A 20,689-nucleotide genomic window follows, 5' to 3' on the forward strand; every position below is an offset into this window, starting at 1 on the left:
TTTTGTTTTCTAATGTTTTTAATGTTTATACAATTTATTATATTCATGTGTTTTTTTTTAACATGCTTTTTTTTAAACTCCTTTTTATTGCATACATCTGCAGAGTCACAAACAAATGCTCTGTCTGTTCGGTTATACCAACAAATTGGGTTACTGATTGAGCTACCCACATGTCTTACATACTCTGTGCACTTTAGGTAAATGGCTACAGCCATAGAGACCTAAAGTTTCCATCTCCTCCTATGTATTTTTTCATTTGTGTGTGTGTATGTGCGTGTGTGTTTGTGTGTTATTCTTTTTATCCGTTGGGTTGTTGATCTTGTAGAAACCGTAGGGTTAGCATTCAGGCTAAGTATGATAGATGCATAAACAGATTGACCCAATACAACAAGAAGCTAGGGATAGATCGTTCAATAAAAGAATTCGTATAAATATGGTTGAATTCAGTTCATTATCGCAGTCACTCAACTATTGCATTCCAATTTCAATTCGCTATTTTTATGCATACATTTTCAATTTCAATGAATAGCATGTAAATGAGGATTTTTTTAAAAATTTGTATTGTAGAATTCAGTCTCTTTTATGCCACATAATAATCTCACTGTGCAACATTGTATTAATCATGGAATAGATATACTAAAGACTTTCAGATGATCTAACTGTTTCCAGTGCAAGATTTATCTTTACTGGTGTTAAAGAGGTTGACATGGAGCTAATCAAAACATGACATTTTGGCGTCAATTTGGGTCTTTTGTTATGTGCAAAATTCTATATGAGACAAAGAAACGGCCATGAATAAAGGCAAACAAAGCAAGTTAAGTTTTTGTGCGATGGGTCTGTTTATTTCATTCAAATTAGACATACAGCTGAATAAATGCATACAGGTTCGATACATACATGTATGATAACTTAGCGTATAAAGTACACAAGATTGATTAAAGCTCGTGGAAGATTCCTGGCATAATTTACATTTACCACCGGTAGGGGGTGGGGTGGGTCAATAACAGTTTTAGAAGTGTTTTGTGTTTTCTAGATGTCATCAATTTTACGACTATGAATAATATGTTTCTTGTTTTTATTTATTGTAAGTTCTTTCTTTCATTTAATTTTCTCGACAATGTTGTCGTATTAAAAAGCTGTGTAGGCTATCTAGCCACTCACTATATTCTCAATCTTATATGAACATGTACTTTTTTATATTGTTGATATTGTTTTTTATATAGTGATCTGGAAAAGAAATACCATACAATACCAGTACTTAATAGTAACAAGTAACTTATAAACAAAAAGATGAGTTGTGGTTTCATTTTCCTTATCAACAATCACAAGCAACCTAGCTATGATGATTGGTCATCAAATTCATTTTAGATTTACATATTTATTTATTTATTTTTATTAAACAAAAATATACATATACAAATTACCATGGGAGGAAAAGAATTTGCATGTTTGACAGCTTCCAGATTTGGGAAACCTTCAGCGAAAATGGTGAACATTCTGAGCCTAACTCGACAAATATAATGTAACTAAGATTTTTTAATATTTCCAATATTCAGGCCTAGCCAAACAGATCAATTTATTAGACCCTTTTATGACTTTCATACCAAAAGTTGTCCAAGAGATGAAATATCTTTCTATTTAAAAGATGGAATTATGTTCATCGATTCTTCTCAAATGGCATAAGGAAATTGTGAGATCAGGAGCAATGGAAACTGCCATTTAAAAGATTTGGGAAACCTCTTTAAAGGTATTCGTCAGTTAAAGCTTATCTGCACTAGTTTGGCCAGGAGGGATTAGACCACACAGCGAGGGCACTGACAGCTCTCAATTAACATAAGAAATAGAGGATCATGGGGGACCAACAGGCACCGATTGTGGAAGTTTTCTATATAGAGGGAGCAATTAGCTTCAATTAGTACAGAGGGCCTTTAAAATAATGTAATCAACTATGCCTTTCAGTGATACCAGTATATTTATTTGACATGAAACTTCGGTAGCTTCGAAGAACAATTAAAAAACTGCCAAAATTATAAGAAATCAACCAATAATTGTTACATTCCGGTGACATCAACTCGTCCTCTAAGAGTATCCCTGGAAAATCGCTGTAGGTATTTCTCAGCAATATACCCCAATTCGACATCCGCCAAGGCATCACTGAGCTCCTTCACCTGGTTCTCGCCGCGAGTCTTTTTGCTCCATGCAGATAGCATATTCTTGGTGCCTTTTGCAGACACTTTGCCATCAACTCGATTTGTAGCAAGAAACATGTCCACCTTGGTTTGTGCAAAACCAAGAAGTAATCCCAGAGCCGCAAGATTCTCGTCGTCACCCACAGCGTCCCCTATCTTGTTCAACTTTATGTCCATCAAATTTGTCATCCTGCCTGGTTTGATAATTACAGCAATAATAACAATGAAAATGATAATCATAATCATAATAATACTAATACATGTTGTAGTAATGATACTCATAAATTAGTAATACTATTAATGACAATAGTGGGTTCGTATTAAATAGGTTAGGTTTGTCCGACTTGACTTCCCTGACGCTACACATTTATTACTCTGGCTGTAACATGACTGATATTACGCCGCCCTAGAATTTCGAGGATTCAATTCCTGCGAAGTACCCATTTAACTCATTTTGGTCGAGTATGGCAAATGTTCATAAATGTGTTGCCAAAGAAATTAGTGCCGCGGCGTGACTCGAACCCAAAACCATAAGTGATCAACAGTCCGGTGTTTTGAAGAGATGACCAATATTCAGGGACATACATATACAAATAATCGATGATTAATAATTACAAATTTTCGCTATTTGCTATATATCAATGCTATTATCAACCCCATCATGTGATACTAACCTGCTAGTGCCGAGACGTTATTTGTGTTTGATGTCTCTTTCACTTCCAGCCTTACTCCGAGTTTGACTCCAACTTCCTTCTCCAGTTCTGGAGTAACAAGAATTTTTGTCAAGCCTCGCGAGAGTGTGCCGTCTCTACAGGCTTGAAGAAAGGCATCGTGATCGGGCCCGAGTTTGACACTAACGAAGAAGTGCACCGAGTCAAACCGAACCTTTGTTAGAGCAGCGCCTTGCTCCTGGAATAGGGATACTAATTCGGAGCACAATTGTTGGTTAACTTTCCATTTTCCAGGGTTGTGACAATCTGGAGGCACTTTCTGAAGGAGCTGCAGAATCCTAGGATCAGCTTTAATAGCACCAGCCTTTTTTATGGGCTCAATGTAAGCATCCACTTCCATCTCTGAAACAGATATGATTCTTTCATTATGACCTCGTATTTAACTATGAATATAATAGAAAACAAAAGTTCTAGCCAAAGTTTTTTTCTTGAAGCTTCATTAAAACATGAATACAACTTTAAAGAATTATTAATACTCTAAATCGTTACTTATTCTTTTAAGCTCAGGATCGTAATTATTTTCCAAGAGAAAGCAATTTCTCAGAATGAGACGTTCCTGGATACGTATAAAATAATGAATGGCGCAAAAACATTACTTTTTATAAAACTTTTTGTTTACAGAAAGACGAAATTGCTTTTATATCTTTTTGATATTATGATCAATTTTGATAAAATCAATATACAGAGCTACTTTAAAAAAAATTCAGTAAGAATCTAAATCTTCATCTGAAAGAACGATGCTAAACATGAATTCACCTTCACATTCCTCTTGATCCTGGACTGTGTCTACATTCCCAACATGGAGTGTGTAACCGTGTCTCACAGTTAAGGTCTTTGATTCCTCGTCAAACACAAAATGCGATGATACTTCTGCTAAATGAAATTTAAAGTAGTAAAAAGAACCAGTCTGACAATTTCATTAAGCGTCGCCTTTGTACAGGGAAAAACTGCTCCTACAATCGGAGGGGGCCCTTCCAGGGGCAGGGGGCCCCTCGCTTTTCCAAATTCCCCTTTTTACATAGTAAAAGTGCCCCTTTAACTTTGTAAAAAGTGCCCCTTATTACATGGGAAAAGTGCCCCTTTTACTTTGAAAAGTGCCCCTATTATTTTGTAAAAGTGCCCCTCACCCTTTTCACCTCTGATAATTACCCCTTTTTTTGACACGAGCCTCTGTTACTTCGACAAGTGCCCATTTTCCCTTGCAATAAATGTCCATTTTCCATTCTCATAAGTGCCTTTATTAATCTCTAGTACGTGCCCCGTTTCAGGTACGAGAAGTGCCTCTTGTCACTTTTGATAAGTAACCCCTTCATCTCAAATAAATGCCCTTATTAAAATCTGATCGATGCCCCCTTTCTTTCAACAAATGCACATTTTCCTTTATTATAAGTGCCCCTTTTTTATTTTCATTTTCAGGTGCGATAAAAAAAAAACCTTTTTACCTCTTATAAATGCCCCCTATTAAAATCTGATGGGTGATACTTTTCCGTCAACAAATGCCCATTTCTCATTCTCATAAGTGCTTTTTTTCATTCTAGGTGAGTGCTTTTTTCAGGTGTAAGAAGTGCCTCATTTTCGTCTCTGATAATTACCATTTGTACTATGACACGTGCTCCTTTTCTTTTCTATTAAGTGTCTTATCCCTTTTAATAAGTGTCCCCTTTTCCTCTCATCATGCATTAAACGTGCCCCTAATTCAAAGTGACTAAGAGTAATTTCCCTCATAGCTCGCTCGCTACGCTCGCTCAAATTTATAGATGATATAATTATGTTACCCATCAAAGGTATTTTAGTCTTTTCCGTTATGAGAATGTGCTCATAACCCCATCAGGATGGGGATTTCCCACTTTATATGTAATTTTTCGCACTGCGACCTCACAAACCTTTAAAAAAAAAATCCTAGTTCGCTTCCCTCGCTTCGCTCGCTCGCAAATCAATTTTTAGGCTTTCCATCCAACTTGTATCGATGTATAAAGAGAAACCAATATTGAAACCATCCCTGATAATGTAATCACAATGTAGGGGTTTATGCCAATGTCTAAAAAACTGTGTATTTTCGCTTTGAGATTTCCCATTGTAGGTGCCCTTTTTATTCTCTAGAAAGTGCCCTTTTTTGTTGGTCCCCCCACACTTTGGAAGTCGCTCGACCGCCCCTGCCTACAATGAAAAGGCTGCTGGACAGTGCTTTATTTTACCAAGTACGATAAATAACATAAAGACCCTGAAAAACTAATTACAAAGGGGCACCTGGGTGCTCTACTCCTCAATGTCTCGATGGTCCCATAATACCTGACCCTAACAATACGTTTTTTGTGTGGTACAATTACATTCATACAACTTTCATGAGCCTAGGCAGTTTGACCTATTCCGATAAGTCTACTGATATTTGGTATAAATCAATCCCTCAAGGAATATGTTATGCTTTCACATGGTCTTAGATTTATCTCAAATGATGAAAACAGTGACCAATATTCATATTGAACATCCATTTTGTCTTGTATGTTATATTTTCGCACACATTGATCACTTAAAGGTACTATGTCCCATTTGCAGGCCAAAAAATGAAAAGGTTAAATTCCAACGGCATTTGAAAGATAATACTAATTTAGAACTTCCCTAAAAAAAGGTGGGGCTTGAAAATGTCTTCAAGTGGGAAAATAACGACTATTAGTTGTCAAATCGACTTAGGAGCTATAGAGCCAATAAGTAATAGTCTTGATTTTCAGACCATTGTACTGAATGGTCATACGTTTTACGCTGCGCAAAGATTCAATCAGTTTAATTTTGGCCATCACAAGAAGTGGGTTATTGATGTAGACAAAGCTCATATACCCTTTACAGCTCATTGTATGTATGTTGTTATCAAAGAAGAAGAAAAAAAGCCAGTCAGTCACTCAATAGTGTCTGACACTGAAGTCTAGCAAGTAAACAGGTTTCTTGCATAATTTGAATATTGGGACACGGCTTACATTTAAATTTCACATATAGGACATACATGACATATTCATAATTCCTGCAAAGTCCTAAAGAATTTGAGGTTGGCTGCAAAAGGGACATAGTACCTTTACAGCAAACTTACTCATCTAACTAATGATTTATGTTTTTGGTCAAATGAGTAATATTTTGCAATACACAACTGTGTAAATCTATCACATTATTGTGCCTGTGGCATCAAAACTAGAACGTAATCCACAGTCCGGTGATTTTGCAGATATGTCTAATAAGCAGGGACATAAATATACAGATAATCGAAGGTTAGAATTTTACTTTTTTCCCTGTATGCTATTATCGATATAAATCAACATACCTGAACCTGCAGTACTACTGTCTGCCATGACTCAGAAGTTATGATTATGATATGTATACTCTTAATTGTCCTTGTCAGTCTGAAATCGTGAAAGACGAAACGTTATATTTTATACACAGTGATCTGGCAATATCCTGATGGCAATGGCTTCTTCAGGAAAGGAAACAGCAATTAAACGAGTTTATCAAAGTCCAATTCAACCGGATGCCCCAATCAAAAATGTGTGTGTGTGGGGAGGGGGGGGGGGGGCAAAACGCATTTTCACTCCCCCCCCCCCCCCCCCCCAGAACAAAAAAAATCAGCAGTAAGGGAGTAAAATTTATCCGTATTTTTTACCAAAAGAAAATAACAAATAATAAAACATGAATTAAATAAAAATCATTTTATAATAGCGATACACGTATATACTGGAAATATTGTGAGAGAATGGGTTTCAGGAAAGAAATTTATTTGTTTTGCTCTCTGGTCTGGAGTATTCTTTGTTAAGGTCAGGTGAAGATGTTAAGGTCAGATGTTTTCTTTTCAGACCAAGATGTATTGTTCCATATGAATAGGCCTGGGGAAGTCATTAATTCAGTGTACATGTTTTATCTGTTGTTTGGCACACATTTAGGAAGCCTCTTTTCAATACAAGTATTTTCCTTTGTAAGATCATTTTCTCTCCAAATATTTGTAGTCATGTTTTTAGAATTTACTTAGTAACCGTAGGGTATATTAAGAGGTGGATTTTCTGCAATCGAGGAGAACCACCTAAGCTATAATAGACTGAACGTCATGTTAGAAGTCGGCAATTAAAGTCAATATCTGAGGGTAATTCCACGTCGGGACGAGAGGCTAGCTCGATCAACTGCCACCCGGTTCTCCATAGCTTTCGTCGGGGGCTAGCTCTTGTCTGGGATCGGGACGCACACCATCGTATCTCAGTCTGCGGAGGTCAAGAATCCGGGGCGACTACCGGGGCCAAGTGGAGCAAAGACGCCGTCTGCGGAGGCCAGGGCCAAGTGGACGAGACGAGCTGTGACCGGCATCGATGTCAGACGGGAAACTACCCATCCAGAATTATTTTGTTAAAGATAAGTTTAATTACCTACTGTATTTTTTACTTAAGCCAAAACAAAGTGTGTGAAACAGAAAAAATGATTGGAAATTAAACGTTACAATTTAACTTTATTTTAACAAGCTTTATTTCCCTTTATTCTGTGTGTCCGTAGCAGTAGTAAAAAATAAAGAAAAAGTCATTTTATAATAGCGATACGCGCATATACTGGAAATATTGTGAGAGGATGGGAAAGCGCGTGTTTTTTAAATTATTATTATAGGGGTGAGAATACATCAGCCCCTGAACACTAGCGTACTGATAGGGAGGCAGTTGCCCCAAAAATAAAATTCAAACGTGGTTTATTTCTAATTCGATACCATTGATTTACAAATGTTGCTGAAATGACATGATTTTCCGGGATTTTTTCTCAATTTCTTTTGTAAATTATTCTTTTGTTATGCATTTGTTGGAAAATTGCAAATTCCCCAAAAATAAATTAGGAGCCTTCATGTCAGGGCCTGCAGACGGCGGGATTCAAGGGGCTTGAGTCCCCAACCCCCCCCCCCCCTAACTGAACAAAATTATTACGGGGGGTTCCGCCCCGTTGACCCCACCAAGGGCCCTTAGGCAGGCCCCTGGATGCTCATCTGACCTTAATTAAATACCTGAAACCACTGGGTTTTCGGGGCTCTACCCCCTGGACCCACCAGGGGCCCTAAGGCGACCACTGGATGCTCATAATTATGAACGTAATTAAAAGCCTAAAATCCCAGGGCTTCATGGGGCTCAGCCCTTTGGACCCCCCGCCAATTAGAGACCTGTCAGTGTCACAAGTAAGGTATCAAAATATGCTCATCTGACCCTAATTAAATGCCTCAAACCCCTAAGCTTCCGGGGCCACGTCACATTGAAAAAAATGTCGTATTGAAAAATGAAACGGAAGAAATGGGGGATGCAAAAAAAGGGGGGAGAGATAGAGAGAGAGAGAGAGGGGAGGACAAGAGTATGATAGAGGAGGGTGGGATTAAGAGAGAGAGGGGGTTGTTGGGTGGAGTCATCTCGTCGAGGAAGCAAGGAAGATACGGAGAAAAATGTTGCTGTGTGGGGCCAGCTGTGTCGGTAGTAGGGACTTTTAGATTTGCACGACGAGAACGTGGACTGCCACGTGTGACATCCTTCACATCGCCTTAAAAGGATGTCACACGTCGCAGTCCACGTTCTCGTCGTGCAAATCTAAAAGTCCCTATTCTCGCTCGATGAATTCAGTGAGATGTATAATGTCGGTCGGCCGGAGAATTATTTTTTCATACGAACTTTGCCTTTTTATCCTCTACGACGACTATCATATTTGTATTTTCTCGAAGTTTCACCAGCAATCATTAAAAATCATTGTCAATTGTCATTGTCAACCTTACTATTATTTCAGCAAAAGAAAAAAAGGAATTGGTAGCAGCGAGCCACGAAGCCTTTGGAGAAGACGGGTGTTAAGAGTAATTTCCTTTGAAAAAAGGCTTAAAATGTCATGTTTACAACAAAGAATGTTGTGAAATTTGCTTCAAGAGGTCTCCACTGACCAATAAACGAAACAAACACTGAGCGATGTTTGATTTGATGTGATTGTGTTGGTCACTGTGATTTGAGCACGAATGAGGCCCGGCAATAGCGATCGAATTTTTATTTACATATTGTGTTTATTTTCATTGATTTCTTTCACCTAGTGTATACTTTCTTTCGTCAGTTTTATGTAATAAGCAAACTTAACAAACTTATACAGCAAAAGCCGGACTCCATGTAGTGTTTTGATCCAACGCTTTTAGTCTTACCTCAGCGCGCACATTACCTCTAAACACGTTAAAAAGTAACTGACCTCCTCACGCACTGCTGTGCATCGTGTATTTAACAATCGTAGGGCAGTACTGGAAACCATTGCACGATTTGTCATGAGAAAACGTATGATAGTCTCAGTAAATCGATTTCATAGGCTGACCAATCATTTGATTATGATCTAGGAGCGAGTTGTATATAGATATGATTGACGTACTTTAGTTTATTACTGCAGGTACTCAACTATCGCATTCAAAGTCCAATTCGCCACTTTTATGCATAGATTTTTAATTGTAATCAGTAGCGTATGAATGGGGAAGACTTGTATTTTAATGAATTCAGTCTCTTTGAATGCCACATAGGTCTAATAATTTCATTATGCAAAATTGTATTGATAATGGGATAGATATACCAAGGCCTTTCAGATGATCTAACTGTTTCCAGTGCAAGATTAATCTTAATTAATGGTAATTCGGTTGACATGGAGCTAATCAAGACATGAAATACTTAATTTTGCGTCAATTGGTGTCTATTGTTTTGTAAGAAATTGTATGTGAGACAAACAAACGACCGTAAAGAAATGCGAAGAGAGCAAGTTATTTTTCTGTACAGTGTTTATCTCATTCAAAGTACACATACAGCTAAATAATTGTATACAGTTTTGTCATATAAAAAAAAGCTGATTGGGCTATCCAGCCATTCACTATATTCTCGATTTTATATGTACATATTTTTTCCCCTTCAATTTGTGAGCCCTCCACAAGCTATTTATTAATAATTTTCACACAAATAAACAAATCAAATATTTGTGCATGTTTAAATACATTCAAAATAATCTTTTTATACAAAGAACAATTTTCTGTTTTGTTGATATTGTTCTTTATATTGTGAACTGGAAAATAAATACTATACCATACCACAACTCAGTAACAATACACGAGTTGTAATTTCATTTTCCTTATCGACAATCACAAACCCCTTCGCTCTGATGATTCGGTCATCAAATGAATTCAAGAGTATTTGACACCAAGATATCTCTCTCTCTCTATATATATACACATATTTCGAAAAATTATTAATAAAACAAAATAATACAAAACGGCCATGGGGATGATTTGGGAAATTGGTGAAAACTCTGATCTGAGCTCGACAAGAAAAAGTTCAAAGTAACTTAGATGTTTAACTGTGCCAATATTTAGGGGCTAGCCCAAGAAATCAATTTATTGGATCCTTTTTTGGCATACATGCAAGAAGTTGTCCTTTATTTATCACCACTGCAATTACAGATAAAAATGACCAAAAAAAGAAGAAATAAAATATTTGTTTATTTAAAAGATGGCATTATGTTCTTAAATTCTTATCAAATGGCATAATAAAATTGTGACATCAGGAGCATTGGGAAACCGCCAATCAAGAAATCTTTAAAACCTCGTCACTGCAAATAATGTAATCGTGTATGCCTTTCAATGATGCCACGATATATCTGACATGAAACTAGACAAAGAAAACCTGCCAAAGTTAGAATTAAACAAATCTCTCAAATGACATCGATTCGTCGTCGGCTGCATGCCCGTAAGAATGCCGTAAGAACCATTTATTGATAGGCAGTAACAACCATCTTCATCATGTTCATTGTTCTTACAGGCAGCTAACGAAGGTGTTCTGGTCTTAACTAACTGAAATCGGCCATCTTGGTGTTTTTCAGTAATGCTGCCCCAATCAACGTATACTTGAATTTGCATATGAATTAAGTCAACCTGTAGCAGATATCTTAAATGCATCTTTTCATCAGGGCATAGTACCATGGCAGTGGAAAAGAAGTCAAATTGTTCCAATCCCAAAGTCTCAACCACCAACAATTGAACAACTACGCCCCATAGCCTTAACTAGTCGTCTCTCAAAAATGGCAGAATCCTTTATAGCCAAGTGGCTTTTGGAAGACATATCTAAGTACATTGACCCTCACCAATATGGCAATAGACCTAGTTTATCAACATCTCACTATCTTATTAAACTATTACATAATATTTTCGAAAACTGTGAGAGACCAAAATCAATGTCAACTTTTATTTGTACAGATTTTTCCAAAGCATTTGACCTATTAGATCACAATATTTTGATTAGGAAATTGATTGATCTCAATGTCAGACCTTTTATTATAAATTGGATTATAAGTTTTTTAAAACAACGTTCTCAGTGTGTAAAATATCAAAATGTTTTTTCTGAATATGTAACCACCCATGCCGGGGTTCCTCAAGGTACGAAGTTAGGCCCAATTTTATTTTTAATTATGTTCAATGATGCTTGCCAAGATCAATCGTTGTTATATTTTAAATATGTTGATGATCTTACTTTACTTGAAGGTCGAACTGTACAGAAACAATCAATATTACAACATGTATTAGATAATTTATTAGAATGGACAGAAAGTAATCACATGAAACTAAACCATAACAAATGTACTGCAATGAGAATTACATTTATGAAAAATCCATCTATTCCTGAGACTTTTAGTATTGGTGACTCACAATTGTCATATATAAAATCTGTAAAAATTCTGGGAGTCTACATCCAGCAAAATTTGAAATGGGACACTCACATAAATGAAGTTTTTAAAAAATGCAATAGAAAACTATACATGTTTAGAATGGTTAAGCAATATAAGTTACCAATTCCTGACTTAATCCAAATATATGTTGGTTACATTCGTCCTCTTTTAGAGTATTGTGCACCTGTTTTTAATGGAGGTCTTACCTTAGAGCACATACATCATTTAGAAAGAATTCAGAAAAGGGTATGTAAAATCATTTTAGGAAAAAGTTATAATTATGAAGACGCTTTGAAACGATGCCAGCTTGAACGACTACAAATAAGGCGTGAAAAATTATGTGTTGTTTTCGCTGAATCTCTAATTAATAACCCACAATGCAAAGGCTGGATTCCTGAACGAAAAATTGTTGGCATGCCTTTACGAAATAAACACAAGTATAGTCAATATAAATGCAGAACCTCTCGTTTTAAACAAAGTGCAATACCATATTTTATTGATCTTCTTAATAATCGCTGATTGTTTTAAGTTTTTCTCTTCAAACCCAACTTGTTTTAAAATTTGTATATATGAACAGTTGTCTTTTTAACCAGACCAGTATTTTATCTGTCATGGTTTCATTGTATGATAATGTAGATATGTTTTGTGATAGATATTCTTTCCTATTTATATGTATCCTTGATCATTGTAAACACATACATTTCAGCTTTTTAGCTGCAGCATGTGCATCATTGTACTTTATGTTTTTCGAAATAAAACCTTGAATTGAATTGAATTGAATACCAAGGCAGCACGGAGATCCTGGACCTGCACCCTGGATTCTGAACCTGAATCGATCTGGGAGTCTTGTTCCTGCATGCACAAATTTTGTTGGTGCCTTTAGAATCACTGGCCATATCATCAGTTCTAGATATTAAACCGAAAACACGGTTCCTTCGAATTTTCAAATCCAATTATAGATTCTGGAGAAATCGGCTCATTTTGTAATAGTCTGTTAGTCTCCGAGAGGCGCCAGGCTATCTGTTTTAAACATAGCTATACCAAAACACGGTACCTTCGAATGATCGAAACCCAATTAACACCAACTTTTTCGTCCATTAAGAGTATTCCTGGATATCAATTATAGGTGTTCCTCGGCAACCAGCCCCAATTCGGAATCAATCAAGGCAGCACGAAGGTTCTGGACCTGATTCGCTCTGGGAGTCTTGTTCCTCCATGTAAATAGCATAATCTTGGTGCCTTTTGGAGACACATTGCCATCGGATCGGTTTGTAGCTAGAAACATTTCCATCTTGGGTCGTGGGAAACCTAAATGTAGTCCAAGTGTCATCAGATTCTCGTTGACCCCCAGAGCCTCCCCTATCTCGTTCAATTTCAGGTCCGTCAAAGACAGCATCATGTCTGGTTTAATGATAATAATAATAATGGTAATAATATTATATTAATATTTATTAAAAAGTAACCCTAACCCTCCCCTATCTCGTTCAATTTCAGGTCCGTCAAAGACAGAATCCTATCTGGTTTAGTGGTAATAATAATAATGGTAATAACATTATATTAATACTTATTAAAAATATTATATTTATCATGATAATAATGATTACAATAATTATATCAATTACAATAGTGGTTTCTTATTAAAGAGCTCAGGAGCGTCAGACGTTTCATCCCTGGCGCTCCACGATTATAACCCTGGCTTTAGCATGCCCATAATCATGGCGCTTAAGAATCTCAAGGAATTGATAGGCCTATCTGCCAGGTACCCATTTACCTCACTTGGGTCGAGTATGGCAAATGCACATTAATGTCTTGCCAAAGAACATTAGTGCCGCGGTGCGACCCGAAAACCGAGGGGATCCACTGTGACAGTCCGGTGATTTTTAAGAAATGTATAATATTCAGGGACATAAATATACAAATATTCTGAGGTTAGAAATTACCATTTTTCGCTATCTGCTATTATCAATATAAATCAACATACCTGAACCTGCAATACTACTGTCTCCCATGGCTTAGAAGTTATGCTTATGATAGATGTGCTCTTGTGTTTGCCAGACTGAAATCGTGACAGACGAAACGTTATATTGTATATAAGGTTATACACAGTATACAGAGCGATATGGCAATGATTCTTGAGTCCATAACAAAAGCTAATGGCGAAGGGGAACAAAGTCCCATTCACCCACGCAGACATACAGCGATTTGCCAACGGGGACGGTGTATGTGTGTATTGGGGGGGGGGGGGGGTAGGGACTACCCCATTGTGTGACACTTATACAAAAAAGACCATGGTAACCATGGTACTCTATGGTACCCGAGCTAGTACTCGTTTCTTACCACGGTACTACCAAGCAAGAACCATGGTATTACCATGGTTATAAAAACAAGGACCATGGTAACCATGGTTCTTCCGAATTTGTACATGGTACATTGCGGTACTTGGCAGTTGTAAGGTTCAATTCACGTTTGTTTGGTTCTAACCATGGCTCAGTACCATTGCTGTGTGGTATTAGCATGGTCATGTATTTTTCTGCTTTGGTCGCAATTAATTCACATATCCACCATTGTAAAACAAATATTGATGTAATTTCATTGTCCATTAGTTTTCTAAGGTATTATTTGAATTGAAAAACTGAAAAGTACAGCTAGAAATCTGATTTAAATTTATTATATAAAAAAGTAAGGATTAATGTAGTTACGACGTATCCAATTATTATTGAAAATTTACATGATATTGTATTATTTTGTTGTATATATGTAAATACAAAACAAAAAAGTTTTACATTCATATGTAAAAACAAATTAACAGAAAAAAATCTTGCCAAAGAATGGAACTAGCTCGACTAGCACTTGTGCTAACTTCTAGTTCCCATTAACAACTTCACCTAAACATAGTAATATACATATTTACGAAAAATCTTTTGTACATTTAATAGTATGCAGATGTATGTCTAAAAAATATCGTTTTAAAACCATTACTGTTCAATCGACATTAATCTTATGTTATGTATACATGTATCAGTATTATTTTTTGCATTGTATGATTGTTTATATGTACTGTCATTATTGTGATGTGCTGTTGTTAATAAATTCAAATTCAATTAGGGGAAAACTATCAACTTTCATTTGGCTTTTTATCGATGGTGTGTAAATTTACAGATTGTGCAACAGCATGAAATATCGTGAAGTAGGTCTGTACTAGTCAAGCCCCAAAACCCACACGGCGCAAACAGGTATACACCTGACTCAGAATATACACTACAAATTGCAAATTTAATTGCCATTTCCACATTATCTGAATGGCTATGTATGTGCCAAAGGGTCGATGTTTACATGTATTCAATGCAGTGATAGTGGTAGTGGTGGTATTTTACCTGACAGCTAAGAAAGCAATAAATGCTTGTTAGTAAGCAACCAGAAGACCGACGGCTTGAGGTCCTCTCCGAGAGACCTGGTAATGAGGATTAATGCCTTACCAAAGGGCACTAGCGCATCGATTTGGTTTCGAACCCGGGTCACTTGATAACGAGACCACTGCTCTACCGACTGAGCTATCGCGCCTCTAAATCAAGTTGACTGCAGTGGTACTATTCACAATGCAGCTTTGCCTCGACAGGAGCTTCTTGATGTTTTAGATCTGTAAAATCATGCTGAATACGAATCATCTACTTTATTTACAATATGCTCATAGATCTAGTTGATGTCTAAATAGTCATTTATGACATTATCAACTGGGAGTTAAAACACCTTCCGACAAGATAACTTAGACTGAACATGTATGATTTCATGTACGTAATTTGATGTAGGATCTTCATGGTCTTATAGGGCATATCATTCAAAGCAAAGTTTGTCCATTTACAATTAAATCTGCTGTCAGTAGTGGCATTGATCGCATAATTAAATGTTTTATTCTTTTTAGAAAATAAATGGAATACTGCAAATCAACATGCTCATAGATCTAGTTGATGTCTAAATAGTCATTTATGACATTATCAACTGTGAGTTAAAACACCTTCCGACAAGATAACTAAGACTGAACATGTATGATTTCATGTACGTAATTTGATGTAGGATCTTTATGGTCTTATAGGGCATATCATTCAAAGCAAAGTTTGTTCATTTACAATTAAATCTGCTGTCAGTAGTGGCATTGATCGCATAATTAAATGTTTTATTCTTTTTAGAAAATAAATGGAATACTGCAAATCAACCCAGCAAATTTACAAAATAACCTAATCGATGTCATGTCTACTTATGTGACTTTGTGATTTCATGTTAACAGTTGTATTCATATTTGTTTTTGTTATGGATATAATTAAAAATTGTCTTTTTAATATTACAGATATATTATACGCAATATAAAATGAGTAGTTTCTATATCGTCACGTTCTTCACCAGCCTCATCACCAATTCATCAACGCCACCATCACCACGTCGTCGACCTCCAATTTGGCGTTTGAACTTTGACGTTTGTTGCAAGCTCCAATAATGAATTGGATATTGACATTATCGACTTTCGTTCCGTCTTCGATCACCGTCGACGTCGAACTCTATTCAGAGTTCCACCATCACCGAACGTGGACTCCGCATCCGATCAACATCGCTAACCCTTGGCTTTCGTTCATCATTTATTTTGAACTGTACTATGATCACTGACGTCATCTATGATCTAAAACCCCGTCTTAATTGGAAAATAAAGTTGCGGTGACCACTATTTACCCACTTCCAATTAACCTACCAATTGTTTCTTCGATTTTCAGCTTTCGACTAAATTCGAGTCCGACATCGTCGACGACTCTCGCAACTTTGCCGGAAGGACAGTCTGTATAATGTACTATGTAATTTGAAATATATTAACCACTTTACTTATAATATTGTTGTGTGCTGAAAGTGTTCAGTGTCATGTATAATAATGTAACAAGCGTCTTTTTTTTCTCTTTTTCCTTCATTTATTAATTGAATAATGCTTACATAAAAAATACCTAATTATATTTATTTCAAAGAAGAACTGTATTTATACTTATACATGTATCACAACATTGACTGTACGTTTTTTTAACATAACGAATATCTTTTTCCAGAGGTGATACTTTACAACATTTGCCCTCCATAATATTCCCTTTATATGAATATCGAATATGTTTGTAAAATTGCATTTTGTTGGTGTGTATATAAAACGTAAGAAGCTAAATTTAAAAAAAAAATTATTAAAAACTAAATAGTTTGAATTTATATTATCCCACTGCTTGCTTACAGCTTTATCACTGTAATCAATGTTTTCATTATCGAAAAGTAATTCTGTTTTTCCGAGAAAATATTTTTGCGTAATCACACTTAAAAAATAATGAAGATAATTTTCTGTGCATTTGCACTTCAAGCAATAATCATGATCATAATTTTTTAAACGATGTAGAAATTCTTCACATTCAATCGTCTTCTCGAGTGATTTGAAATTCAAGCAGCTTTTAATGATATTTCCTTGACGTAGTTTATGCCAAATTCTTTTTCCATATATTCGCCAAGGATAACTTTGTTCCAAAGAATATTCACCATTAAATGTTACATAAAGGCATATAAATAGAAACCGCTTTTAAGCACGATAGGAAATAATAATGCATAGTCACGTTCACGTGGGACCCTTTAGCCAAATTTAATTGTCACACGATAGCAACTTTCTTCGAAGAAAACAAAATCGACTCATAGGCAATTTCAATACCCTATCGTAATCCTACTTACGTCACAATCGTAATATGTCTGCATTAAAAAAAATGTATAACATATCTGGTAGTACTAAGAAGAAAAATTAGCTAATGATATGTACAAAATTCATTAATATCAATATGATTATCATCATTACTAAATTTAATTATTTAATTTTTAATTTGTCTACATAAGAGATGAACTAAAATTCCTTTTCGACCAAGGGCTATCGGTCTCGTGGCTGTATTAGGCCATCGGTCTCGCAAGCTTTCAGATAAACCTATCAGTAGGCCCTGGGCTTTATCGATAAAGTATATCCGCTATCAAATCCTCTGCCCCTGAGGTACTCAAAGCATGTTCTAGTTTTGAGCAAGGGCCACAGGTCTTGTTCTTCCAGATCATGAGGATTTCCATCAAGGCCTTCCGGTAGTCCTTGCAGTGTTTCGTCAGGATGTTGTTGGCTTCGTTCCCCTCGATGCCTAATATTTTGCTGAAGGATTCGAAGTTTGCATTTGGAAATTTCTTCGAGATCTTGTCCAGTTGCTCCTGGGAAACGTTTTGGTTGATTCTTGTTCCTCTGCCCCGATAATTTAAAGAAAGAAGAAAAGGATACTAGTTTAAATGGAGAAGGGCAGAAAGACAACAAGCGAATAAGGCAATGAGGAAGAAGCGAATTATTAATGATAGAGAAAGCACTATTCACCATTTAACATTTTATATAAATACGTAACCAAATTTGTTAAATGGAAATTCGTGTACTGTTTCTAGCAATGTTTTCATGATTTTAAAACACTTTTTAATAGGGGAGTCAAATCAATGAAGGAATTTAAATAAATTGGTGGAACGGTATGAAAGGAAAAACAAAACAAAACAAACTAAACGAAGAAAAACGTATTTTTGTCTGAATCGTAAAAGTAGCTATAGCTATTCCTTTCGGGAATAAGGAGAAGCTTAGGTGTATGTATAATACTGATTGAATACCTTGTTCATACATCCCTTATTCCAGGTTCTGCCTTGTTCGCAGCGCTGTTACCCTCTCCCGAAAGATGTGCCGAATCATCTGCTCAAATTAAGAAGATGAGAATAATAACTCTTCAAGGTACAACAAAATACACATATTTCATCCTAGCGCATATATTCTGGGTATTCCTAAATAGGCCAATAAGGATGTGAAGTTCAAATAGACCATAGGCAGTTCGTACTAAAGAACATAGTTTATGAGCACACATATCCACATATCTTACACGTGGGGAAGTCCTAGTTCATGCATTTAGAGTGATAACTGTCAAAGTCATGAATGTGCTTGATCAGTAATCAACAATCATCAATCATTGAATCATCAATAATGAACACCTTTTGCAGGTGAAAAATACATTTCTGTTAAAAATGTATTACAAGCGAGTACCGTATAATCTCGTTCATTATCATGTACTACTTTCTTTAGCCCCCCCCCCTCCCTCATCGACCCCATCCTGTGATGCTAACCTAGCTGCTGGTGCCGAGACGTTATTAGGGACTTTTATATTTACACGACGAGAGCGTTGACTGCCGCGTGTGACATTGTGTTAAGGCGCTGGGTCGTGCCCGGCAGTGCCTTAAAAGGACGTCACATTACCTTAAAAGGATGTCACACGTGGTGGTGCACATTCTCGTCGTGTAAATCTAAAAGTCCCTAATAGGTGGTCTGTCGTCTACGACGGATCACCTATTGTTTTCGTTAGAATTTTCTTTCTTTCTTTATTTCTTTATTTTTATTCATTTCTTCGCTTTTTTGTGTAGGATAACTCAAGATCGGTTTTGTCAGTTTCTTTCAAAATTGGCACAGTCATAGATCATTATCATGAAACGTGACAAGAACATTTTCAAGGTCATCAGGTTATCGTGACGTGATCCAGGCGCCATTTTGTGAAATCACATTATCAATCATATCATCATGACGCGTCACCAAAGATCGTTCATATTCATATCACATATACTTCAGGTCAAGGGTCAACAGGTCATGTCATCAAAGGTCACATAAAGGTCATGACGCGCGCGTCAACATTTAAAAGTGCTCAAAATCATTTTAATATTAAACGAGAGTACGAACCTGTCATTTTAAGCATTTCAAAAATGTGCGCTCGCGTTTCCGCAAGTATATAGTGGTATTTTTCAACATAGAATCGCCAAATTTTCTCTATCATCACATTTGACACATTTTTCCAAGCATTTTGATACCTTGTTCACCTTTTTCTGACAAGTAATAACGCAATGAGCGTCCGTCAAAGTTGACAGCACGCGCGGGCCTGCGCTATCTTTATCCAAAATACATTGGCAAAAATATATGCCTATACAAAATTCATTGTAACTCTTAATTTGTTTTCATATTTGGATGGATTATGAGTCGGAGATATGATTACATGTCTCATTTGACTCTCAATTAACTCATGACGTCATCATAATGGCCTCCGAACTCAAAATTTAAATTTGCATATTATGACGTCAGCATATTCATTGGTGCGTGAAATTTAGCATGTCTATGTGCAATTATGATTTAAAGATACTGCTAGAAACTGAGACGAAATGAAAATGGTATGAGAAAAATATGGCAATTTTTTTATTTTTAGAGGTCCATTAAAAAAAAAAAAAGAGATTTTTCACGGAGTCGGTTTTGGATTTGAATTTTCGGTGCGAAGATGGCATTTTGAAGGTCAAGTTATGCGTCGCAGATGAAAGAACATATCTTGGACTATTTAGAGGAATTTGTTAAAACTCTGTAGGATCTAGGCTAATGGAGATAGGAAGGAAGAAATAAAGGCCTTAAAACGGACCAGAAACGGACAAAATGGCTTCTGGACGGTTATGCATGAGTGATGTTGTAAATCGAAGAATGTAGTGACCTTGGTGAATTGCTAGAGATTATGCCTACGAAATGTGGAAGGAAACGAACATGAGGAAAGGGCATAACTAGTGATTACAAGCAGTACGTGCAAAACGAATGCGATTTCATGATGAAAACAAAGAGAACACGGAGAAGAAGAATATTAATGGGGCAGAATGTGAACGAAAACAAAGCAATGACGAAGGTCCAGGCGCGTACGCACGGTAGGGGGGGGGGGTTGGGGTTAAACCCCTCCCCTTGAGTTTTTTTAATATATATGTTTTGTGTGTGTTTTGGGGGAAAACTTTAGATTTTTTATAAAAGAATAAAACAAAAAAATATATATTATGCCAATGGCTGACCTAAAAAAGATGACCTTACCCCCCCCCCCCCAACGGATCAAAATGTCAAATTTTCAAATTTCGAGACCAAAAAAAAAGGAAGAAAAGTTTTCTCCCCCCCCCCCCCCGCTTATTCAGCGGCTGGCTGAG

General features: G+C 36.4%; 1 protein-coding gene and 1 long non-coding RNA gene across 2 annotated transcripts; both read right to left on the reverse strand.

Annotated features, from left to right (window-relative positions):
* Positions 1-1,843: 1,843 nt before the first annotated feature.
* LOC115920905 lies at positions 1,844-6,413 on the reverse strand. Its single transcript, XM_030977658.1, has 4 exons — positions 6,228-6,413; positions 3,677-3,790; positions 2,864-3,262; positions 1,844-2,383 (listed from the first exon to the last, which is right to left on the reverse strand). The coding sequence occupies exons 1-4, from the start codon at positions 6,253-6,255 to the stop codon at positions 2,052-2,054; spliced, it is 873 nt and encodes a 290-aa protein (XP_030833518.1). The 5' UTR covers positions 6,256-6,413; the 3' UTR covers positions 1,844-2,051.
* Positions 6,414-12,963: 6,550 nt separating this feature from the next.
* LOC105445473 lies at positions 12,964-13,758 on the reverse strand. Its single transcript, XR_004062609.1, has 2 exons — positions 13,620-13,758; positions 12,964-13,039 (listed from the first exon to the last, which is right to left on the reverse strand). It is a non-coding gene; the product is annotated as an uncharacterized LOC105445473 (long non-coding RNA).
* Positions 13,759-20,689: the final 6,931 nt, after the last annotated feature.

This window comes from Strongylocentrotus purpuratus, unplaced genomic scaffold, assembly GCF_000002235.5.
Source record: "Strongylocentrotus purpuratus isolate Spur 01 unplaced genomic scaffold, Spur_5.0 spur5_scaffold_1, whole genome shotgun sequence".
Classification (NCBI taxonomy): domain Eukaryota; kingdom Metazoa; phylum Echinodermata; class Echinoidea; order Camarodonta; family Strongylocentrotidae; genus Strongylocentrotus; species Strongylocentrotus purpuratus.